Genomic DNA, 26,564 nt, shown 5'->3' with positions numbered 1-26,564 from the left:
CGTGAATAGGGAGGAGAGGTACTGTAGAAAGAAAAGAGAGAGAAGTGAAAGTGTAAAGGATTTCTCAAATCAGTGATCAAAATAGGAATGTTTACTTATAGTGACTGTATCAGTACTCTCATTCTCCCTTTGTCAACAGTATATTGAACAGGTTGGTTTCTGAACTGACAGACATAGAGAGGGAGGGAGATATATATATATATAGAGAGAGAGAGAGATAGAGAGAGATACTGAAACACCCCTGACACATAACAAAGAAGATGGGTTTCGGGGCGGAATGCGTTTTGTCCACTGAGCATTTTCCTTGAGCTCAAGTCAGACATCTGAGGTATGCAATATGTCCCTCCCTGACGATGCAGTATTGTGTAACCTGGTTAGACATATTTCTGCTCTCACTTTCTAAGCCATGTCTTTCTAGTTCACAGGTCAAGAGTGCCGTTTGTAAACTCCAACCACAGTGTGGTTATCTGAGTCGGGCGATGGATTTAATCTGCCTGCTAAAGGCATTGTTAAAATTCCACACCTGAAGCCTGTTGATAATAATATGACACCTATTGTGGTTAACTATTAACTTATGCTCCAGGATAGAACATGTCTACAAAGTGCTTTTACGGACTCAGTCATAATGTATATCAACTCCTCTGGCTAAAGTGTCGTTTCAGCTTTTTGTATAGGTGAGAAGTGGGGAGGAAGAGGGGAGGAAGGGAGGGAGGGAGGGGGGGGGAGAGAGAGAGAGAGAGAGAGAGAGAGAGAGAGAGAGAGAGAGAGAGAGAGAGAGAGAGAGAGAGAGAGAGAGAGAGAGAGAGAGAGAGAGAGAGAGATGCTAGTTTTAGGACCTCATATGGAACTTATAGAGATTCCAACTGATGTATAGAACAATCTTAAAACAAATTACTTTGGTTTGGATAGAAGCATCGTGAAATCTCGAACACAATACATTAATTTGACTTGGTGAAAATCCCTTTTTTGGACCTAACTTGTTTACCATTTTTTCCCCATGTGGTTTCTTCCTTCACAGACTTCCTAAATATTTGGTCAAATTATTAATTTTGTGTATGATTTCCGAGAAAATCCGCTGGGCCAAAACTGGTTGAATCAATGTTGTTTCCATGTCATTTCAACCCCAAAAATCTGTGTTGACATTGTATCAATGTGGAAAACTGATTACATTTGCATAAAGTCATCAACGTAAGTGCATTTGTCCTTTTTTTCTACCCAAATTGTACCTAAATCCAACGTGTTGTTGAATTCTCGTTAGTTGACAACTCAACCAAATGTATATCCAAACTAGACGTTGAACTGACGTCTGTGCACAGTGGGAAGGGACCCTCAATTTACCCCTTTGGCTCAATTTATCCCTTTGGCACAATTTATCCCTTTGGCACAATTTACCCCACTCTCCCCTACTAGTATGATCCATATGAGAGATTGTCACTCCCATTTATCCTAATCTGATTCACTAATCTATCCACTAGAGAGAAATCTAATTCATTCTAATCTGATTTACTAATCTATTCAATAGAGAGAAATCTCATTTATCCTAATCTGATTACTAATCTATTCACTAGAGGGAAACCTAATTTGTCCAAATCTGATTTACTAATATATCCACTAAAGGGAAACCTCATTTATCCTACTCTAATCTGATTTACTAAACTATCCACTAGAGGGAAACCTAATTTATCCTGATCTGATTTACTAATCTATCCACTAGAGGGAAACCTAATTTATCCTGATCTGATTTACTAATCTATCCACTAGAGGGAAACCTAATTTGTCCTAATCTGATTTACTAATATATCCACTAGAGGGAAACCTCATTTATCCTACTCTAATCTGATTTACTAAACTATCTGAGCTCTACGGACAATTCCTTCAACCTCATGGCTTGGTTTTTGCTCTGACATGCACTGTGAACTGTGGGACCTTTATAGTCCAGGCTGTATCACATCCGGCCGTGATTGGGAGTCCCATAGGGTGGTCCCGTGTGGCTCAGTTGGTAGAGCATGGCGCTTGCAACGCCAGGGTTGTGGGTTCATTCCCCACGGGGGGACCAGGATGAATATGTATGAACTTTCCAATTTGTAAGTCGCTCTGGATAAGAGCGTCTGCTAAATGACTTAAATGTAAAATGTAAATGTAATCCACTAGAGGGAAACCTAATTTATCCTGATCTGATTTACTAATCTATCCACTAGAGGGAAACCTAATTTATCCTGATCTGATTTACTAATCTATCCACTAGAGGGCATTTGGTATTTTATTAGGATCCCCAGTAGCTGTTGCAAAAGCAGCAGCTATTTAGGGAAACCTCATTCATCCTAATCTGATTCACTAATCTATCCACCAAAGGGAAACCTCATTCATCCTAATCTGATTCACTAATCTATCCACCAAAGGGAAACCTCTCCCCAACAAACACATCTGTTAAATAATCTCATTGTGCAAAACAGTTTTTTAAAGATTAAAGTCACAATTTCCATATGCTATTGACTAACCAAAAAGCATTACTATTGGTTAAATTTAGGCCTGGATTCAATCAGGTCAAGCGTTAACCAGCATAGCTGATGTTTTGTCTTCATCATGGTGGTATCCACATTAATGTAGAAGTGTTTAGAAACATATACAATTCTTATTTACAGTAAAAGTGACTCCAGATTGACACAATACATTATTTACCATTCATTTCTATTGGGCACAAAATAATCTGAAACACAACAAACAGCAAATGCATCCAACAAGTTTGTAATGTCACAAGCTTGACGTAATCATTGCGTGCTAGGAATATGGGACCAAATACTAAACTTTGGGTCCCAATACTTTTGGTACCCTAAAATGGGGGGACTATGTACAAAAAGTGCTGTAATTTCTAAACGGTCCACCTGATATGGATGACAATACTCTCAAATGACAGTCTGCACTTGAACCTCATAGTCATTGTATCATTTCAAATCCAGAAAGGCTGGAGTACAGAGCCAAAACAACAAAAATGTGTCACTGTCCCAATACTTTTGAAGCTCACTGTAGTTTATTAGGATCCCCATTAGCTATTGAACATGCAGCAGCTGCTCTTCCTGGAGTCCACATAAAACGTACAAACACATGACTGAGTAAGGACCAGTTACGGACAAGAACAACATAAGATAATATTACATGACACTAAAAGATGAATAAAATAAAAAAAGAGTAATATAATGGCAAACCCCTGGTGATAATTAGTTAATTAAATATAATTAAGCCTAATTTACTGGTTACCTTCCACCTGCATCTATTGCTCCTGTAACAGGAAGCAGGTGGATCATGTTATTAATGTCACACTCTTGGCAGCCTGTGTGGAAATGTGATACAAGGAGTGTTAACTAAAAATGTCCACAGTCACCTAATTGGTTATGTACAGTAGCTAGTCAAACAAAATGTTTGGTTAATTGTGTAAAGTTCAAGTGTCACCGCAGGTGACAAAAACTCAGTAGGTCTCTCGATCACTGTCTGTGTTGTACATGGTCTTGAAATATGACCTTAGGCTTACACCTTGTTTCATTAATTTGACAAATGTGTTACTACATTCAGTATATTGTATCTATTGCACAATGCACACATACAGTGAATTAGGAAAGTATTCAGACCCCTTCACTTTTCCCACATTTTGTTACGTTACAGCCTTATACTAAAATGTATTCAATTATTTTATTTCCTCATCAATCTACACACAATACACCATAATGACAAAGCAAAAACAGGTTTTTAGACATTTTTGAAAAATTAAATAAAAATGAAATACTAAAAATACCTTATTTACATAAGTATTCAGACCCTTTGCTATGACACTTGAAATTGAGCTCAGGCCCATCCAGTTTCAATTGATCCGCCTTGAGATGTTTCTACAACTTGATTGGACCACCTGTGGTAAATTCAATTGATTGGACATGATTTGGAAAGGCACACACCTGACTATTTAATAAAAAATAATAAATTGTTTACCTTTATTTAACTAGGCAAGTCAGTTAAGAACACATTCTTATTTACAATGATGGCCTACCCCGGCCAAACCTGGACGACGCTGAGCCAATTGTGCGCCACCCTATGGGACTTCCAATCACGGCCGGATGTGATACAGCCTGGACTATAAAGGTCCCACAGTTCACAGTGCATGTCAGAGCAAAAACCAAGCCATGAGGTTGAAGGAATTGTCCGTAGAGCTCAGAGACATGATTGTGTCAAGGCACAAATCTGGGGAAGGGTACCAAAAAATGGCTGCAGCATTGAAGGTCCCCAAAAGCACAGTGGCCTCCATCATTATTAAATGGAAGAAGTTTGGAGCCAACAAGACTCTTCTTGGTGGTTCCAAACTGAGCAATCAGGGGAGAAGGGCCTTGGGCAGGGAGGTGACCAAGAACACGATGGTCACTCTGACAGAGCTCCAGAGTTACTCTGTGGAGATGGGAGAACCTTCCAGAAGGACAACCATCTCTGCAGCACTCCAGCAATCAGGCCTTTATGGTAGAGTGGCCATTGCTCATCACCTGGCCAATAGCATCCAGTGAAGGATGAAGGATGGTGGTGGCAGTGTCATACTGTGGGGATGTTTTTCAGGGGCAGGGACTGCGAGACTAGTCAGGATCGAGGGAAAGATGAATGGTGCAAAGTACAGAGAGATCCTTGATGAAAACCAGCTCCAGAGCGCTCAGGACCTAACTGGGGCGAATGTTCAGCTTCCAACAGGACAATAACCCTAAGCACACAGCCAAGACAACCCAGGAGTAGCTTCGATACAAGTCTCTGAATGTCCTTGAGTGGCCCAGCCAGAGCCCGGACTTGAACTCGATCGAACATCTCTGGAGAGACCTGAATGTAGGTGTGCAGAGACGCTCCCCATACAACCTGACAGATCTAGAGAGGTTCTGCAGAGAAGAATGGGAGAAACTCCCCAAATACAGGTGTGCCAAGCTTGTTGCGACATACCCAAGATGACTCAAGGCTGTAATCGCTGCCAAAGTTGCTGTCACGTCCTGACCATAGAGAGTCCTTATTTTCTATGGTGGAGTAGGTCAGGGCGTGACTGGGGGGTTAGTCTAGTTTATATTTTCTATGTGGGGTTTTGTTTTCTATGTTGGTGTTTGGTATGATTCCCAATTAGAGGCAGCTGGTTATCGTTGTCTCTAATTGGGGATCATATTTAAGTAGCATTTTTCCACCTGTGTTTTGTGGGATATTGCTTATGTGTAGTTGCATGTTAGCACTTCATTGTCGTCACGTTTAGTTTATTCTTTATTGTTTTTGCTGTGTGGTTCACTTACTTTAAATAAAAAGATGTGGAACCCAGATCACGCTGCACGTTGGTCCGAGTATGCTTCCAGCGAACGTGATAGGTGCTTTAACAAAGTACTGAGTAAAGGGTCTGAATACCTATGTAAATGTGATATTACATTTTTTTTTATATATACATTTGCCCAAAATTTCTAAAAACCTGTTTTTTCTTTGTCATTATATGGTATTGTGTGTAGGTTGATTTGGGGGGGGGAACTATTTAATCCATTTTAGTATGAGCCTGTAAAGTAACAAAATGTGGAAAAAGTGAAGGGGTCTGAATACTTTCCGAATGCACCGAATGCACAGACATGTAGAGTAGGCCTTAATCACTTTTCTAGACCAAATATGGATTACTGATCTGTAGAGGATTCATTCAAAAGTATGGGGGCCCAGGCAATGATGACTAGTTTGACAATGACTGGAAGATCACTCATTCAAAGTAGAAAAAGTGGAGACGGAAAATAAATGAGGATGTGGCTGTGGTGCTGATGTAATGCACGCTTTGCCATAACGACATTTTTCTCTGCGCTACAGTATCAGACAGACTTCACAGTCAAATGTCTACTTGTACTTTCAGGCAAGAACGAGGGGGCAGTTTCCAGAAAGCTAGATTTCACCACTAGTAATGATATTTCAAACACACACACACATTCATTTGAATTGGCTCCTGACAGAGTACTCAAAATGTCCCCTTACTGTTCCTGTGGCTCCGTCTAGTGCAACTTTATACAAAACAGCGACATTATATTTCACTGTTGGGCGTGGGAAACGTATATATGTCAAAGGGGAAATGGCTTCTGTTAACCTACATATCCTACAAAAAAAAACTGAGCGTGATAAACCACGTGTGTGGCCTAAGCAGAAGTGGTGGGCATGTAAGTGTGCAATCCACACAATAAGTGAAGACGGTCTTCTTTTAGCTACTGTATGTGTATATCTTATTATATTAGTTTCATTTGAAATACACTGCTTCATTTAACTATGCAAACTAGTCAACCAAAGCGGTACTAGCTTAGAGCAGATTGCAGGTCCAGTGTGGTTTGTGTAGTGCTTTTTGGAAAACAGCGTGCACAACGGGTTTCACTCTCAATCAGAGGAATAAATATTGGCACGACATAGGCTATTTACTGTAGGTTAAAGTCTGTTTTACCAAATAAGGACTCAAAGCCATGAGGTTCGGCTCCAGTTGAGAGGAGATAATTATCCCAACGCGATTTCGGTGAGTGTTTAAAAAAAAAAGTTGCCTACTGTAATGCTTTTGGACTGGAGTTTTGCACCCAGTTCCTCACTGTGCGTGCCTTAGTTAACCTAATTTTATCTTTACAATCACCCGAGGTTTCTGCCATGCTGTTGTGAGATACTGTGCCATATAATCTTAAATCATCTAGACAAATTCAAATGTCATGATCCCTACAACAATGGAAACACATTTTAATCATGCACATTCTACAAACGGGGGAAAAAATCACACTGTTCAGACCTATACAGTCATTGGTTCAGACATCCTGTTAAATTTAAACCTGCGACACTCAAATTAGTAAAAAAACATATGTATATCAACAATGGATTTTAACTCATTATTAATTTAATATACAGTAAATGTTAATCTTAATAGGATGCAACCAAACATAATGTATTTGATCATTTTCTTATGGTGTTGAATAAACTGTCGTAGCAGTCCATCACGCATTAAAGGATAATTCCACCCAAAAACGATATTTTGGTATTTGTTTCATTCGTCCATTGTTGACATAGTCCCAAAATATTTTGCTTGTCAGCACTCAAGTTTTCAAGGTATGTAGCTCTAAATCACCCTTGTATGATGCATTTTGCATCATAGTTATTTTTTAGTTTTTTTTAACCAGGCAAGTCAATTAAGAACACATTCTTATTTAAAATGGTGGCCTACCCCAGCCTAACCCGGATGACGCTGGGCCAATTGTGCGCCGCCCTATGGTACTCCTAATCACGGCCGGTTGTGATACAGCCTGGAATCAAGCCAGGGTCTGTAGTGACGCCTCTAGCACTGAGATGCAGTGTCTTAGACCGCTGTGCCAATCGGAAGCACCATATGATGCTGCATTTTACATCATATGATGCAAAATACATCATAAGGGTTGATTTCTGTGTTTTGAAAGTTACACAACCTTTTGGTTCTATGTCAACAATGGACTTATAAAACAAATACCAAAATATGGGTTTTGGGTGGAGTTTTCCTTTAACCTCTTGGTGGGCAACTATCTCCTTGTTTCCATGTCAACAGTGGACATACAGTTGAAGTCGGAAGTTTACATACACGTTAGCCAAATACATTTAAACTCAGTTTTTCACACTTCCAGACATTTAATCCTAGTAAAAATTCCCTGTTTTAGGTCAGTTAGGATCACCACTTTATTTTAAGAATGTGAAATGTCAGAATAATAGCATAGAGAATGATTTATTTCAATCAATCAAGTTTATTTTATATAGCCCTTCGTACATCAGCCAATATCTCGAAGTGCTGTACAAAAAACCCAGCCTAAAACCCCAAACAGCAAGCAATGCAGGTGTAGAAGCACGGTGGAAAAACTCCCTAGAAAGGCCAAAACCTAGGAAGAAACCTAGAGAGGAACCAGGCTATGAGGGGTGGCCAGTCCTCTTCTGGCTGTGCCGGGTGGAGATTATAACAGAACATGGCCAAGATGTTCAAAATGTTCATAAATGACAAGCATGGTCAAATAATAATCAGGAATAAATTTCAGTTGGCTTTTCATAGCCGATAATTAAGAGTTGAGAACAGCAGGTCTGGGACAGGTAGGCGTTCCATAACCGTAGGCAGAACAGTTGAAACTGGGACAGCAACAAGGCCAGGTGGACTGGGGACAGCAAGGAGTCATCATGCCCGGTAGTCCTGACGTATGGTCCTAGGGCTCAGTTCCTCCGAGAGAGAGAAAGAAAGAGGGAAGGAGAGAATTAGAGAGAGCATACTTAAATTCACACAGGACACTGGATAAGACAGGAGACGTACTCCAGATATAACCAACTGGCCCTAGCCCCCCGACACAAACTACTGCAGCATAAATACTGGAGGCTGAGACAGGAGGGGTCAGGAGACACTGTGGCCCCATCCGAAGAAACCCCCGGACAGGGCCAAACAGGAAGGATATAAGGAAGGATATATATAATATATTCCTCCTGACAGAGCTGGATATATTTCAGCTTTTATCACATTCCCAGTGGCTCAGAAGTTACCATACACTCAATTAGTATTTGGTAGCATTGCCTTTAAATTGTTTAACTTCGGTCAAACGTTTGGGGTAGCCTTCCGCAAGCTTCCCACAATAACTTGGGTGAATTTTGGCCCATTCCTCCTGACAGAGCTGGTGTACCTGAGTAAGGTTTGTAGACCTCTTTGCTCGCACACGCTTTTTCAGTTCTTCCCACAAATTTTCTCTAGGATTGAGGTCAAGGCTTTGTGATGGCCACTCGAATATCTTGACTTTGTTGTCCTTAAACAATTTTGCCACAACTTTGGAAGTATGCTTGGGGTCATTGTCCATTTGGAAGACCCATTTGCGACCAAGCTTTAACTTCCTGACTGATGTCTTGAGATGTTGCTTCAATATATCCATATAATTCTCCTCATGATGCCATCTATTTTGTGAAGTGCACCAGTCCCTCCTGCAGCAAAGCACCCCCACAACATGATGCTGCCACCCCTGTGCTTCACGGAGGACATTTCTCCAAAAAGTACAATCTTTGTCCCCATGTGCAGTTGCAAACCGTAGTCTGGCTTTTTATGGCGGTTTTGGAGCCGTGGCTTCTTCCTTGCTGAGCGGCCATTCAGGTTATGTTGATATTGGACTCGTTTTACTGTGGATGTAGATACTTTTGTACCTGTTTCCTCCAGCGCCTTCACGAGGTCCTTTGCTGTTGTTCTGGGATTGATTTGCACTTTTCGCACCAAAGTACATTCATCTCTAGGAGACAGAATGTGTCTCCTTCCTGAGCGGTATGACGACTGTGTAGTCCCATGGTGTTTATACTTGCATACTATTGTTTGTATAGATGAATGTGGTACCTTCAGGCGTTTGGAAAATACTCCCAAGGATGAACCAGACTTGTGGAGGTCTACAATTGTTTTTCTTGGCTGATTTCTTTTGATTTTCCCATGATGTCAAGCAAAGAGGCACTGAGTTTGAAAGTAGGCCTTGAAATACAACCACAGGTACACCTCCAATTGACTCAAATGATGTCAATTAGCCTATCAGAAGCTTCTAAAGCCATGACATAATTTCTGGAATTTGCCAAGCTGTTTAAAGGCACAGTCAACTTAGTGTATGTAAACTTCTGACCCACTGGAATTGTGATACAGTGAATTATAAGTAAAATAATCTGTCTGTAAACAATTGTTGGAAAAATGACTTGTGTCAGGTGCAAAGTAGATGTCCTAACCGACTTGCCAAAACTATAGTTTGTTAACAAGACACATGTGGAGTGGTTGAAAAACGAGTTTTAATGACTCCAACCTAAGTGTATGTAATCTTCCGACTTCAACTGTAGTTGTAAAATGGTACTAAACATACACTGACATATTTATATGCATAGATAGGACAGTGGTAGGCTATAACCTAATGTGACATCCCACTGGGCAAAAACGGGTTGAATCAATGTTATTTCCACATCAATTCAACACGAAAATTCTATGTGATAACGTTAAATCAACATGGAAAACTGATTAGATATGAAAAAAAAGTTATCAACGTAAGATAATTTTTTTTTTAATTCACTCAACTTTTAACCAAATTCGAATGACATGATGAAATGTTTTGTTGATTTCAAGTTGAATTCACGTTAGTTGACAACTCAACCAAATGTAAATCAAAACTAGACGTTGAACTGATGTCTGTGCCCTGCATCTGTGGGATGATAGTTATAGACAGTAGCTGTACAACACCCCTTGGTTTAGACAGGAGCAAAGAGGAGCTTCAAGCTAAGACATGGTTCCCAACAGGCCTACCAAATGAATGATAGAAGTATACAAAATTGCTTTTATTTGACATATAACAATTTTGATGAGCAATGGTACAGTGCTGATCATTGATTGGGAAATATTTAATGTACAAAACCACAAATAGCTTGATTACAATGAGTTGCTAGAGGCAAATAGAGAGACAAGTCTTACTGATAGTCTATATAAAAGTGGTTCACTGCACACAGTTTAGGATGAATGCCACACTGAATTCACCGCAAATCTAATAAAGTACCAATACCAGTAGAACATGTGATAAATGTCTTTGATAAGTCATACTGCAAAAGGGTCAACTATTGGCCTAACCCACTAAATTACAAGCTAATGTATCAGGCTATGGAAAGTAGTTTTTCTAACATTTTAAACACAACTCTGTTCCGATAACACAAAGGACAAAGAACAGCGGCTGGTGTTGCCGTTTTATAAATAGGCCGTCTTTACCTTCACATTAGTTTCCATCAACCCCTTAAACATGACAATCAAACACACACACACAGCACGTGGCCAGAGAGGAAGAGTCGAAGCGAGACGGTTTACTCATCCCAAAATCTGTCAACAAAAATAAGACCACAAAGTAAGGAATGGAGGTCCATGAGAGACTGTAAAATTTGGTCAACAAAACATTTAATTGCTAATTTGCTATGTGAGGCTTATTTGATCGAAAATACGTTTCGTAATGGTTAGTTTGTTACAAATGCACTGATATAGGTGGACTGACATGGCATTTTATCAACTTTGAAAGAAATTACTTTATATCTGAGTTTTGCCTGTTGTTCACACACGTATCTCTGCCTCTCATTGGATAGAATGGTCCCACCTGATCTTGCTGCCTCATGCCAGCCTTTCATCTTTGAGGACATCTTGACAATATAATAGTCCATCTTTGACTTGGCCCAAACGAGGGAAGATCTCAATTCCAAACTCCTAACATCCTCTCTCCTTTTCAAAATTCATTGGATGAGAAAACCAGATGTCTCGCCCCTCTGACCTTCTCCTCCAATGGGTTTTGAAGAGAGAGGACAGAGGACACATGGAGTGTGCGTTGAGATCATCCCGGAATCTCAGATAAGATGCCTTTCCAAGAATGCTAATTCCTTTCCCCTTTTATAGGGTTACAGAGGAATTGAGTACTGCCACTTAGTAATGGACCTCTAAAAAGCTCCTACCTGGTACACTAAGATGAAATCAGTTACAGTCGCCTACTAGGTAGTAACACTATGCCAAGTCTATGAGATGGCAGTAGTGATCCAAATGATTAGTTGGTTCATTATTCTCCAATGCACTTGAGCTTTACTACAGGATATCCCCTCAAGTTAACATAACATGTAGCCTACAGTCAAATTTCCGCGAGGCTTAAAGGGATAGTTCAGGATTTTGGCAATGAGGCTCTTTCTCTACTTCCCCAGAGTCAGATGAACTCATGGATACCATTTTATGTCTCTGCGTTCAGTTTGAAATAAGTTGCTAATTAACAGCTAGCATGCGGTTCCAGTAGACTGCCAAAATCCCGAGCTATCCCTATAAATCTCTTTACTCTTGCACAGTGACCATCCTGATTGATGCCTTTGGTATTGGTTAAAAATCATTGAGTCATAAGTGAAATTACATTCATGTGTATGTATTTCCCTCTCTGTTTGCAGTAAAATGGTACTGTGTGAAAGCAAAGTGTGCTATATACAGTGGATTGTCTATGTCCCCACGTTCATGGTGGGTCTTCCCCTCAACCTGGCCGCTCTGTGGCTCCTCCTCTTCAGGATGCGTCGATGGACTGAGTCCACGGTGTACCTCAGCAGTCTGATCATCAACGACAGCCTTCTCATCTTCTCTCTGCCCTTCAAGATGTACGCCTATGAACACACCTGGGGTCTGAGCATGGGCTTCTGCACCTTCCTGGAGAGCCTGGTGTTCGTCAACATCTATGGGAGCATCATACTGAGCGTATGCATCTCGGGCGACCGCTATGTTTATTTGCGGTTTCCAATCAATGGCAAGCGTCTGCACTCGCCACGGAAGGCTGCCCTGGTATGCCTGGCCGTGTGGGTGATGGTATTTGCTTTCACCACACCCGTCTATGAGCTCCACAACAAAAACAACAACGACACCAGAATGCACAAAGGCAACGAGACCAAGTGTTTCCAGAACTTCTCCAGCGAAACCTGGAAGAAGAAATGGATCATCATCGCCATAGAGACAGTGTTCACAATCAGCACGGTTGCCATGGTGTTCTTCTCGGTGCGCGTGATGCAGATCCTGAGTGACATGCGGCGACTGAACCCGCTGGACGATAAGCTGAGGAACAACAAGTCTGTGAAAATCGTCCTGAGCAATCTGGTGGCCTTCCTGCTGTGCTTCATCCCCTACCACGTGGCCGCAGTCGTCTACTTCCTGGCCAAGAACCGCACGGAGGACCCGAATGTCATCAACCCCCTCAGAGACTTCGTCCACATCAGCATGTGTCTGGGCAGCGTCAACTGTCTGACGGACGGGGTCTGCTACTACTTCATCCTGAAGGAGAACCTGCTGACTGCCAGCCAGGAGAGGAGGAGGATGTCCACTAGAGGAAACACAGTGGTGAGGCTCAGGGAAATCAACCAGCATGCAATGGACAACATCAAGGTCAAGGAACCTGGAGAGACAGGCTCAGACACCCAGGTCAATGGAGATCAATTGGACTTGCTAGATAGATGTGGCTTATCCCCTCTTGGCGCCTGCAGAGTGGAGAGCAGGGTGGAGACGCTTCCCCTGTAGATGGATGGCTATCACCTCTATCTGGGAAATGGAAAACGCAGATCCCCACAGCAGACAGAGGAAACAAGTTGCTCGAATATTGAATGAATGGCCAACACTTGGAATAAATGTTTTTAAATCAATCATCCAGCCTTCCATTGTATTCTCACTCATCACACGTGGCCTTTGGTCCTAGTCTTACCTCTTACCTTTAGGAGGCTGAGATTCAAAGAGGTTCCACAGTATATCTCAGAGGGCATATCTAACACTAACTGATCTGATCAACAAAAGGCCTGGGATTTACAACCCTGAGTCTTGTCATTTAATCATACTGAATAGAAGCTTCTACATAATTATACACTGTTCAGATATGGACTGTTCAGATGTGATCCACCCACTCTCAATCTAGCCAGTAAAGATGTGTACATCCAGACCATTTCAAATATAAAACGGTATTTAAATGTTTTAGACAGTTGCTCTTGATCAACACGTTCGTTTATAACTTTTCACTATGAATAACTCACTTTTCGTTAAAAAATGATCAGACTGTCTGTATAGGTCAGAGAGATCAGAGATTCTTCATGTTGATAGTTTGTTACTCAGACATGATTCATGTTGTCAAGAGTCTTCAACCTTATCAGCAGAGAGGATAAGAAGTCCTTCCTGAGGAAACAAAATCATCCTCACTTCCTGTTTCAACACTTTCATTCTGAAAGTTAAGAACAGCTCAACCTCTATGCTCTGATAGGAAGTGGCAACCAGAATATTGAGTGAGTGGTTTGGAGTGATTTCTGTCTCTTTTCAAATTACACGCACAGACACCATGAACAACAACAATGATAGTTTAGGAGCGCTCTCCTCTTGAGGGGAGTTATTATGTGATGTTCACAGCCATTGTGTACGGAAGCGTGGTGGTGCTAGGCCTGCCGCTCAATGCCGTGTCACTGTGGGTTCTGCTCCGCCGCCACGGCCTCAAATCCTCCAGCGCTGTCTTCATGAGCCACCTGGCTCTGTCCGACCTGCTGCTGGTCCTATCCCTGCACACCCGGGTCTACTTCTACGCCACGGGCCCCTGGGCATCCAGGCCTGCACAGCCACCACCATGCTGTTCCGCAACAACATCCGCTCTAGCGCCATCTTCGTCACCGTCATTGGCCTGGACAGGCTGCGGTCTACCCTCTGAGGTCCCGCAACCTCCGCACCACCACCAACGCCTGGAAGGCCTGTGTCTTCATCTGGGTCCTGATAGTGGCAGTTGCAGTCATTCCAGAGAGCCTCTACTAGATCAGTCAGATAAAGAGCTGTAATGCCACTAACGTCTGCTTTGAGTTTACTAATGTATGTTCTGTGGAGAATCCGATCGTTGGTTATGTGCAGTCCGGGCTGGTGTTCCCCATGCTGGGGGGTCAACGTGGTCGCCACCACCATGGTGTCCTGGAAGCTACGCGGGCACCTCAGTGATGCCGCCAGGGTCAACAACAAGATGAACAAACATCATGCTGATCTTCACCATCAACCTTCTGTTTGTCTTCTTCCTGCCCTCCTCCATCGTGCTGATGCTCAGTATCAGGCAGGCTATCATGCCCATGTTCTGTCTGGCCAGCATCAACTGTTGTCTAGATCCACTGTTGTACTTCTTCTCTTTAGATACTTTCTGGAAGAAGAGGGTTCTGACATGGAGGTTTCTCAGGCCAGATCACATGAAAGTAGATGAAGGGTGAGAACACAGTGAGTGAGAATCCATTACCAGTGGAGATAGTTTGAGGTAACAGCATCAAAATGTGTCCCTAAATATGCCACAATTTATAGTTAAAGATAGAATGATATTTTGTCAAATGACATGTTATAGTTTAGTTTTTTTTGGTAACAGTTCATCTCTTCTGTAAGTTTAATTGAGCTCATCTGTACTTTTAAGATGTGCCAATACAATTGTTTTATAGAATAAACATTTTACCTCCTTATCTTCATGATTAATAAGACTGAAGTCATTGACATTTATTGTATGTAGGTTTTGTACATCGACCACACTCATTTCCCCAAAAGTACTAATAATTACTAAGGCTTTCATTCACATGCGGAGCCGGGTGCCCAACAGTTCCCTTTGTTGATTGGTTCGACCATCAGATAGTCATGTGACTTTGTTGTTAATTCATGAAGTTTCTGGCTGAGGAGCCAGGCAGGCAGCAGCAGCCATCCAACAGCTCTGTGGCTCAGAGCCCTGCCATATGGAGGGACATCTGTGCACAGGCTATATGGCAGACAGACAAGACATAAAAAGTCACTATGGAGTCTAGTATAGGAAAGCCAGTGTAAAGGTGCCATTCAAATAAATTCATCCATTGAGTCATTTTCTTCCGACAGGTGGCGTCACTCCTATGCGACACTTAACTGTGTGAAAAACAAAAGCTGCTTTTCCACTATGCCCAAACCAGGTCAGTGCATGAGATTGTTTACACTTTCCCTTACTAAAAGACACCTCAGAGCATACCACAACTCTCCACTTTAAGCAACCTAGATTCACACACTAACACTTAAGAATATGATCCGTTACCTCTAGAGTCTAGACACTGAAACAAGGCTGGTGGCACACGCAGAGCCAAAAAGAATCGGGACAGCGAAATGTCCCATGAAGGCCCACAACACAAATCAAATGTTGCGTCACATACACCAAATACAACAGGTGTAGTAGACCTTACAGTGAAATGCTTACTTACAAGCCCTTAACCAACAATGCAGTTAAAATTTTTAAAATGACAGTAACAAATAATTAAACAGCAGCAGTAAAATAACGAGGTGAGGCAATAGCGAGGCTATATACACGGGGTACTGGTACACAGTGAATGTGCGGGGGCACCGGTTAGTCAAAGTAATGGAGGTAATATGTACATGTAGGTAGAGTTATTAAAGTGACAATATGCATAGATTGTAACAGAGTAGCAGCAGCGTTAAAAGGGAGGGGGGCAATGCAAATAGTCTGGGTAGCCATTTGATTAGATGTTCTGGAGTCTTATGGCTTGTGGGGGGTAAAAGCTGTTTAGAAGCCTCTTGGACCTAGACTTGGCGCTCTGGTACCGCTTGCCATGCGGTGGCAGAGAGAACAGTCTATGACTAGCGTGGCTGGAGTGAAATTTTTTAGGGCCTTCCACTGACACCGCCTGGTATAGAGGTCCTGGATGGTAGGAAACTTAGTCCCAGTGATGTACTGGGCCGTACGCAGTACCCTCTGTAGTGCCTTGCGGTAACAGTGACGTACTGGGCCGTACCCTCTGTAGTGCCTTGTGATAACAGTGACGTACTGGGCCGTATGCAGTTCCCTCTGTAGTGCCTTGTGATAACAGTGACGTACTGGGCCGTACGCAGTACCCTCTGTAGTGCCTTGTGATAACAGTGACGTACTGGGCCGTATGCAGTTCCCTCTGTAGTGCCTTGTGATAACAGTGACGTACTGGGCCGTACGCAGTACCCTCTGTAGTGCCTTGTGATAACAGTGACGTACTGGGCCGTATGCAGTTCCCTCTGTAGTGCCTTGTGATAACAGTGACGTACTGGGCCGTACGCAGTACCCTCTGTAGTGCCTTGTGATAACAGTGACGTACTGGGCCGTATGCAGTTCCCTCTGTAGTGCCTTGTGATAACAGTGACGTACTGGGCCGTACACAGTACCCTCTGTAGTGCCTTGTGATAACAGTGACGTACTGGGCCGTACCCTCTGTAGTGCCTTGTGATAACAGTGACGTACTGGGCCGTACGCAGTACCCTCTGTAGTGCCTTGTGATAACAGTGACGTACTGGGCCATACACAGTACCCTCTGTAGTGCCTTGTGATAACAGTGACGTACTGGGCCGTACGCAGTACCCTCTGTAGTGCCTTGTGATAACAGTGATGTACTGGGCCGTACACAGTACCCTCTGTAGTGCCTTGTGATAACAGTGATGTACTGGGCCGTACACAGTACCCTCTGTAGTGCCTTGTGATAACAGTGACGTACTGGGCCGTACCCTCTGTAGTGCCTTGTGATAACAGTGATGTACTGGGCCGTATGCAGTACCCTCTGTAGTGCCTTGTGATAACAGTGATGTACTGGGCCGTACACAGTACCCTCTGTAGTGCCTTGTGATAACAGTGACGTACTGGGCCATACACAGTACCCTCTGTAGTGCCTTGTGATAACAGTGACGTACTGGGCCGTATGCAGTACCCTCTGTAGTGCCTTGTGATAACAGTGACGTACTGGGCCGTATGCAGTACCCTCTGTAGTGCCTTGTGATAACAGTGACGTACTGGGCCATACACAGTACCCTCTGTAGTGCCTTGTGATAACAGTGACGTACTGGGCCGTATGCAGTACCCTCTGTAGTGCCTTGTGATAACAGTGACGTACTGGGCCGTACACAGTACCCTCTGTAGTGCCTTGTGATAACAGTGACGTACTGGGCCGTACACAGTACCCTCTGTAGTGCCTTGTGATAACAGTGACGTACTGGGCCGTATGCAGTACCCTCTGTAGTGCCTTGTGATAACAGTGACGTACTGGGCCGTACACAGTACCCTCTGTAGTGCCTTGTGATAACAGTGACGTACTGGGCCGTACGCAGTACCCTCTGTAGTGCCTTGTGATAACAGTGACGTACTGGGCCGTATGCAGTACCCTCTGTAGTGCCTTGCGGTAACAGTGACGTACTGGGCCGTACACAGTACCCTCTGTAGTGCCTTGTGATAACAGTGACGTACTGGGCCGTACACAGTACCCTCTGTAGTGCCTTGTGATAACAGTGACGTACTGGGCCGTACACAGTACCCTCTGTAGTGCCTTGTGATAACAGTGACGTACTGGGCCGTACACAGTACCCTCTGTAGTGCCTTGTGATAACAGTGACGTACTGGGCCGTACACAGTACCCTCTGTAGTGCCTTGTGATAACAGTGACGTACTGGGCCGTACGCAGTACCCTCTGTAGTGCCTTGTGATAACAGTGACGTACTGGGCCGTACACAGTACCCTCTGTAGTGCCTTGTGATAACAGTGACGTACTGGGCCGTACACAGTACCCTCTGTAGTGCCTTGTGATAACAGTGACGTACTGGGCCGTACACAGTACCCTCTGTAGTGCCTTGTGATAACAGTGACGTACTGGGCCGTACACAGTACCCTCTGTAGTGCCTTGTGATAACAGTGACGTACTGGGCCGTACCCTCTGTAGTGCATTGTGATAACAGTGACGTACTGGGCCGTATGCAGTTCCCTCTGTAGTGCATTGTGATAACAGTGACGTACTGGGCCGTATGCAGTACCCTCTGTAGTGCCTTGTGATAACAGTGACGTACTGGGCCGTACCCTCTGTAGTGCCTTGTGGTAACAGTGACGTACTGGGCCGTATGCAGTTCCCTCTGTAGTGCCTTGTGATAACAGTGACGTACTGGGCCGTACCCTCTGTAGTGCCTTGTGATAACAGTGACGTACTGGGCCGTACCCTCTGTAGTGCCTTGCGGTAACAGTGACGTACTGGGCCGTATGCAGTACCCTCTGTAGTGCCTTGTGGTAACAGTGACGTACTGGGCCGTACCCTCTGTAGTGCATTGTGATAACAGTGACGTACTGGGCCGTATGCAGTTCCCTCTGTAGTGCCTTGCGGTAACAGTGACGTACTGGGCCGTATGCAGTACCCTCTGTAGTGCCTTGTGGTAACAGTGACGTACTGGGCCGTACCCTCTGTAGTGCATTGTGATAACAGTGACGTACTGGGCCGTATGCAGTTCCCTCTGTAGTGCCTTGCGGTAACAGTGACGTACTGGGCCGTATGCAGTACCCTCTGTAGTGCCTTGTGATAACAGTGACGTACTGGGCCGTATGCAGTTCCCTCTGTAGTGCCTTGTGATAACAGTGACGTACTGGGCCGTACCCTCTGTAGTGCCTTGTGGTAACAGTGACGTACTGGGCCGTACACAGTACCCTCTGTAGTGCCTTGTGATAACAGTGACGTACTGGGCCGTATGCAGTACCCTCTGTAGTGCCTTGTGATAACAGTGACGTACTGGGCCGTATGCAGTACCCTCTGTAGTGCCTTGTGATAACAGTGACGTACTGGGCCGTATGCAGTTCCCTCTGTAGTGCCTTGTGATAACAGTGACGTACTGGGCCGTACCCTCTGTAGTGCCTTGTGGTAACAGTGACGTACTGGGCCGTACACAGTACCCTCTGTAGTGCATTGTGATAACAGTGACGTACTGGGCCGTATGCAGTACCCTCTGTAGTGCCTTGTGATAACAGTGACGTACTGGGCCGTACACAGTACCCTCTGTAGTGCCTTGTGATAACAGTGACGTACTGGGCCGTATGCAGTTCCCTCTGTAGTGCATTGTGATAACAGTGACGTACTGGGCCGTATGCAGTACCCTCTGTAGTGCCTTGTGATAACAGTGACGTACTGGGCCGTATGCAGTTCCCTCTGTAGTGCCTTGTGATAACAGTGACGTACTGGGCCGTACGCAGTTCCCTCTGTAGTGCCTTGTGATAACAGTGACGTACTGGGCCGTATGCAGTACCCTCTGTAGTGCCTTGTGATAACAGTGACGTACTGGGCCGTATGCAGTTCCCTCTGTAGTGCCTTGTGATAACAGTGACGTACTGGGCCGTATGCAGTACCCTCTGTAGTGCCTTGTGATAACAGTGACGTACTGGGCCGTACCCTCTGTAGTGCCTTGTGATAACAGTGACGTACTGGGCCGTACACAGTACCCTCTGTAGTGCCTTGTGATAACAGTGACGTACTGGGCCGTACGCAGTACCCTCTGTAGTGCCTTGTGATAACAGTGACGTACTGGGCCGTACACAGTACCCTCTGTAGTGCCTTGCGGTAACAGTTATTTAGAAAGAACAAAGGATAGAAGCCCCTGGGTGTTTTTAACTACTTTATTCACAGATAAGACTTCACCAGCAGACAAAATATACAGACCTGTCTAAGGTATATATTAGCATATGATATAATAAACTCCCTTACAGCAATCATTACTTTAGTCCAGTCTCTGACTCTGGACCAAGGCTTTAAACGTGCTCTTAGAAAAGAATCTAACAGTGCAGTTTTTCCTTAGAGAAACACACATGCAGGGTGAAAAATCATGACAGAATTCTACTGGAATGACTCACAAAAGCGTTGATAAAGAGTGCAAATGAAGGGGGAGAAGCTCGACCTCCCCTGAAATATAAACAATACGAGGTGATGAGAGGGGCATCAATAAGGAGGGAGAAACATTCTTTGACGCTTTCACAGGGAGAAGGGCAGCTTGGCTGGAAATAATCTGGTATAATATTACATAACTACATACATTAAGTGTCATGTACATGATTCTATACTTTAGAGGCCTTACATACAGGTGCAAACGCACACAAAGACTAATAATGGCCAATTTGTCTACTTCACTTTGTAAGGACACTGGTTCTTAAACTCACATTCATGTTTTCCTTTAGTTTGATTGGGTGACTGAGCTAAAGAAGAAACACAAAAGAGAAGCATGAGGTGTGCTGGGGGGTGTAGTGACAGACAAACAGTGCGACAAAGAGCAAGAGATAAAGCTGAGAGCGATGCGGCACAACATTAGGTCAGGTGGTTGCTGACAGTAGCAGGATTTCACACGCGCAGTAATTTCAAGAGCAGGGAAATCAACTAGTCGCCATGACAACACATGGAAACTTGTCTTCCCTGACAACCAAGGCCGTCACAGTTCTCTTAAGTGGAAAAATCTCCCCATTATAATTGGCTTAGTGGTTCTGCTACATGAAACTATTTCAGCCAAGGTAAATTACAGAGAAAAACATGTATTATTGCAGCCAGGAAACACAAGGAAAACCTCACTACTGACAATTCCTAAAATAAACAGTGTGTTTATAGAGAGACAGGTAAACATATGGAAAAAATAACAAACCATAGTTAAAGTGCAACTGAAAGGTCATTCTAAGTATCTACACAGGGATGCGCTACAGTGGCAGGAGAGGTGGCTGTGCCTTAGGGTGTTGTGCCAGACGGTCATGCTAAGGTAACAGTTTACACTCCATCACAGATGACTGTCTCAACCACAAACGTGTTCTCAAAGTGGCGGATGCGATGGCAGTTCGCCACTTCCCGTTTGTTGATGCCTACAGGTCAGACAGTGAAAGACTTTTATTAGACAAGAGAATAGGTAGACCATTCAGACCCTGAATGACCCGCACAACCTTATACAAAGCTCTGAACCCCCCCCCCGACTCACGTCTGCGGGCGCGGCGTTTCAGGCGGTATGTGTCCTTGCCGTTACACAGGCGGTAGATGAAGGGACCCAGCTGGCGCATGTTGTGAACCTTCCCCGTCACAAACATCTCCTCCTGGATAATGTAGGTCTGGGGCAGGTACGTCCCCTTCTAAACACAGAGAGGGGGGTAGACAGGGTTAGAGTTCAGATAGTCTCTCTATTTGCACATCATTTTAACACTGTACATAGCCATAATATGACATTTCAAATGCCTCTATTCCTTTGAAACTTGTGAGTAATGTTTACTGTTCATTTTTTATTTCACTTTAGTTTATTATCCATTTCACTTGCGTTGGCAATGTAAACATGTTTCCCATGCCAATAAAGCCCTTTGAATTTAGAGAGACAAAGAGAGACATAGACAGAGGCCGAGACAGAGAGACATAGACAGAGGCCGAGACAGACAGACAGAGGCCGAGACAGACAGACAGACAGAGGCCGAGACAGACAGACAGACAGAGGCCGAGACAGACAGACAGACGCCGAGACAGACAGACAGACAGAGGCCGAGACAGACAGACAGACAGAGGCCGAGACAGACAGACAGAGGCCGAGACAGACAGACAGACAGAGGCCGAGACAGACAGACAGACAGAGGCCGAGACAGACAGACAGAGGCCGAGACAGACAGACAGACAGAGGCCGAGACAGACAGACAGACAGACAGAGGCCGAGACAGACAGACAGACGCCGAGACCGACAGACAGACAGACGCCGAGACAGACAGACAGACAGACGCCGAGACAGACAGACAGAGGCAGAGACAGAGGCAGAGACAGGGACAGAGGGAATAATAGGCTGTGGGAAATGGGAGACGGCATCTCAAACAGAAAGTGAGAGAGACAGGCTTTATGTTACCTTAACATTGACCAGCAGTTCCCAGAGGTTCCGTGGGGGCATAACGATGGTGGTGTTGAGCTCGATGACATAGCATTTGTCCAGAGCGATGTCATGGTAGGCAGTCAGTCCCTGGTGACAGACAGAAACTAAACTAAATAAAACTATGCATGTCAAAAACCTGGCCGATTGACTCTACATCAGGTGTGTGGGTACGTGCGTGGATGCGTGCATGTGCCTAGTCCTCCTCACCCTGTGAAAGTCGTGGATGATGTCAGCAGGATCACTTCCTCCAAAGTGGGGCACAGGCACACTGATCTGCTCATAGTTGTCTTCCAGGTAGATGCCCACGTTCTCCTCCAGCTCCTGTCTGCCTCTCAGAGGGGCGTACACAGAGTCCTCATAACGAACCCTACAGTGGAACAGACTCTCCTCTGGGATCTAGGTCATGGCACAGGGAAACCGTTAGCAAGACTATCACTAACTATCATCCTCATTATCACAGTCACTGCTATTATTGAACGTGTCATGATCTCAGACTGGGAAAGAAGGACCAATGTCTGATAAACAACTGACCTCAAAATGTACGTTATACCACCAGAGACAGTTAAACCAGGATGCACATTTACAAATTCAACATCAGAAGACCCCCTACATGTGAAGTATGTGGACACCTGCTCGACCAACAACTCATTCCAAAATCATTCATATGGAGTTGGGGACCCTTTGCTGTTATAACAGCCTCCACTTCTGGGAAGGCTTTACAATAGATGTTGGAACATTGCTGCAGGAACTTGCTTCCATTCAGCCACAAGAGCATTAGTGAGGTTGGGCACTGATGTTTGGCGATTAGGCCTGGCTCACAGTCGGTGTTCCAATTCATCCCAAAAGTGTTCGATGGCATTGAGGTCAGGGCTCTGTGCAGGCCAATCAAGTTCTTTCACACCGATCTCGACAAACCATTTCTGTATGGACCTCGCTTTGTGCACAGGGGCATTGTCATGCTGAAACAGGAAAAGGCCTTCCCCAAACTGTTGCCACAAAGTTGGAAGCACAGAATCCTCTGGAATGTCATCGTACTGTATGCTGTAGCGTTAAGATTTCCCTTCACTGGAACTAAGGGGCCTAGCCCGAACCATGAAAAACAGCTCCAGACCATTATTCCTCCTCCATCAAACGTTACTGTTGGCACAATGCAGTCGGGAAGGTAGCATTCTCTTGGCATCTACCAAACCCAGATTTGTCCGTCGGACTGTCAGATGATGAAGTGTGATTCATCACTCCAGAGAACACGTTTTCACTGCTCCAGAGTCCAATGGCAGCGAGCTATACGCCACCCAAAGCATGGCATTGTGTATGGTGATCTTAGTCTTGTGTGCGGCTGCTCTGCCATGGAAACCCATTTCATGAAGCTCCCGACGAACAGTTATTATGCTGATGTTGCTTCCAGAGGCAGTTTGGAACTCGGTAGTGAGTGTTGCAACCGAGGATGGACGATTTCTGCATGCTATGCGCTTTAGCAGTCCGTTCTGTGAGCTTGTGTGGCCTACCACTTTGTGGCTGAGCCGTTGTTGCTCCTAGACGTTTCCAGTTCACAATAACAGCACTAGAGTTGACCGTGGCAGTTCTAGCAGGGCAGAAATTTGATGAACTGACTTGTTGGAAAGGTGGCATCCTCTGACGATGCCACGTTCAAAGTCCATTCTACTGCCAATGTTGGCCTATGGAGATTGCATTGCTGTGTGCTCGATTTGATACACCTGTCAGCAACAGGGGTGGCTGAAATAACCCAATCCACAATCTTGAAGGGGTGTCCACATAATTTAGTATATATAATGTAGGACCATAGAGGACAGAGTGATATCAGAGTATTGCCTCATTCTGTCACTGGATGTAGGTTCTAGGTACCTGGGGTATGAAGTAGTAGCGGTAGACATAGATGGAGGCCAACACCAGACCAGACATGAAGACCACCAGGCCAAAGGTCAGGCAGCATAGGCCATTCAGAGGAGACCTCCCTGAGCGCAGAGGCAGAACCAGCTCCTCCTCATCCTCCTGACAGGGACAGGGAGAGACACAGGGCCACATACATGAACACAAACACAGGCTAGTGTCCTGTCCAGGCAGTGCACTTCTACATCAGGCTGCCTCACACTACAGAAGAAGCTCAGACAAAGCTTACTGGTATGGCTTTGGTACTTGGTGAAAAGCTAGTGTTTCACAGATATTCTATGCAGGCACATCAGAACAGGGCAGACTAAGTCATGTGGGGTTAAGAGTGCATTATGTTCCTGGTCTTAGATAGAATAAATCTGCATGTTTTAGCAGGGAAACAGCAACATGGGTGGCAGAGATGGATAACAGAGTGGCTAGTAACATGGCACTTCTAAGACAGAGAGTAACACCACCCCCAGTCTCTCACCCCATCTGCCTCTGTCACACGCTCAACCTGTTTGTTGGCAGGGTGGCACGGGTTGGCAATAGGCACACGATTGTAGCCTACACCGCTCACATAACCATTTATGATAATTAACATAACATGTGACTGATGTGAGCGGAAATCCTATCTAGCATATGTGTGCAACTATGTGGGTGGATAGGTGGGAGTACAGGTACATTTATCCTGGAGGATGAGCTCTGTGCATAGGAGACAACAAAGCAAGCTATTCTTAGCTGGTATTTGAAATTCTCCTGACGCTGCTATTGTCTGTGTATGAAAACAGCTCACAGACTATCAAAGCCAAAATCTTAGTGTTACGGCAACCTGTGGTGAAGGATAAACTAGGAGATAAGATGCACAAGGACGAAGGGATAGACTAGGCATCATTCTCGCTGTCTGTGTGTTTTCCCCACAGAGACAGATTTTTACCAGTGTTCTTCTTCCCTGCTGATTGAGATAGGAGGGCCTTAGATGGACTGAAAATGTGACTATAGTCTGTCTACATTTCCAACAAACACTATATTATAGAAGGTACTGCCAATAGGTCTCTGCCAACTTAACCTTGAGATAAAAAACAGGCACACATACAGCCTAATTGGTGAAGATGCATCTTTCAAACACTTGTCTCAGGCTTTCATTGTAGTTAATTACTGAATGCAGGGGGCTGACAAAGCAAAGCATATTTTATTGGATTTGAAACAGCAGGATTCTGAGAAGCCAAGTTCTCCTTGAACGACTGCATCACAAGTTGAGAACTGTAGCCTACTGCTGGCACAGTGATGCTACTTACTAAATATGAACTTGCATGGCCAGCAGTAACCTCCATCTGCCATTTTGTCTGCTGCCTGTGTTTGGTAAACATGTTTTTATTGTAATCCATTCACATTTCCCAAGAGATATAATAATTATTCATAACCCACAGCCAACATTATAGGCCTATGCTTAAATAATTAAATCCTTCTTGGTTTAGGTTCTTACAGCTAAGAATTTAACTCCAATATTGACAACATTAGAGTTAAATTCTTATAGCCTAACGTTGGCCTAAATAATTGATGTCAATAAAACTAATCTGTCTAAGAACATACACTTAACTATGTTCAATAGTAATGTTAGCAGTTCCCCTTTATCCGTAGACTATTTGGCTAAGTGGCTATATTTCCACAGAGCTCGTTAGCCGCACAGCATCGTTTTATTTCCTGACAAATGACAATGGCTGCTCTGCTGTCAAATAACAACGTTAAAATGCTCCTGTTGCGTCGATGTTTGTGCCGGTAAATTTCAAGTAAAATGCCCTGCAGACGCTTGACATCCCACCGCGCGCAACTTCATAATTACTGGAGGTAGCGCTAGCTAGCTATGTTTTATTGAAGGGCACAGCACACAAAGCGATATACGTTGCCAACCACAACATAGAAATGCATCACTAATTTACCATTGGATGGTTTATGAGAATGTCGGTCTTGTCGCCATCATTCTGCTCCTTCTCGGCTTTCTGTCCCGCGACGGACTGGAAAGTGATCTTGACCATGGCTGTCCCTGTCAAAGACTGATCGGGTGGGTTTCGTTTCTTTCTTGCTACAGTAGCTAGATCGCCTTTCGTATGCGAGCCTCTTCTGTTGTTACTGATACAATATAGCTGGTGGTATCAATCTACCGGAAGTTTGACTTTTAAGCCCACTTAAAGGCACAGGCACTGGAATGAGTTACGTCTACGTTATGATGAGTAAGTAGTGTGTGAAGAGTACCGTCCGTGAAAAATAGAGAAAGGGAGTACTGATAATTATGCGGTATCATTAGCACATTCTGTTTATAAAAAGAAAAGGCTACAATAGCCAAGTATCCATAGCTAAATAATGCACACGTCGTCAACATCCAGGATAGGGTATATACCGTAAATTGAGAGTGCTTGAATGCTGGATTTTTTAAAATTGATTTTACTCTTCCAGACATTCAGCAGAC

General features: G+C 44.2%; 2 protein-coding genes and 1 pseudogene across 2 annotated transcripts; 2 read left to right on the top strand and 1 right to left on the bottom strand.

Annotated features, from left to right (window-relative positions):
* The first annotated feature begins 6,109 nt into the window (after positions 1–6,109).
* On the top strand, positions 6,110–13,188 carry LOC139549432 (lysophosphatidic acid receptor 6-like). Its single transcript, XM_071359930.1, has 2 exons — positions 6,110–6,526; positions 11,959–13,188. The coding sequence occupies exon 2, from the start codon at positions 11,963–11,965 to the stop codon at positions 13,064–13,066; it is 1,104 nt and encodes a 367-aa protein (XP_071216031.1). The 5' UTR covers positions 6,110–6,526; positions 11,959–11,962; the 3' UTR covers positions 13,067–13,188.
* Positions 13,189–13,788: 600 nt separating this feature from the next.
* Positions 13,789–15,004, top strand: LOC139549434 (lysophosphatidic acid receptor 4-like; annotated as a pseudogene).
* A 4,937-nt stretch (positions 15,005–19,941) lies between these two features.
* LOC139549431 (integral membrane protein 2C-like) lies at positions 19,942–26,258 on the bottom strand. The gene is made up of 6 exons (XM_071359929.1): positions 26,038–26,258; positions 24,074–24,220; positions 22,418–22,606; positions 22,187–22,297; positions 21,290–21,437; positions 19,942–21,176 (listed from the first exon to the last, which is right to left on the bottom strand). The coding sequence occupies exons 1-6, from the start codon at positions 26,131–26,133 to the stop codon at positions 21,085–21,087; spliced, it is 783 nt and encodes a 260-aa protein (XP_071216030.1). The 5' UTR covers positions 26,134–26,258; the 3' UTR covers positions 19,942–21,084.
* Between the last annotated feature and the right edge of the window lie 306 nt (positions 26,259–26,564).

Source organism: Salvelinus alpinus, chromosome 22 (assembly GCF_045679555.1).
Source record: "Salvelinus alpinus chromosome 22, SLU_Salpinus.1, whole genome shotgun sequence".
Taxonomy (NCBI): domain Eukaryota; kingdom Metazoa; phylum Chordata; class Actinopteri; order Salmoniformes; family Salmonidae; genus Salvelinus; species Salvelinus alpinus.
This window is presented reverse-complemented; position numbering and strand designations above follow the sequence as displayed.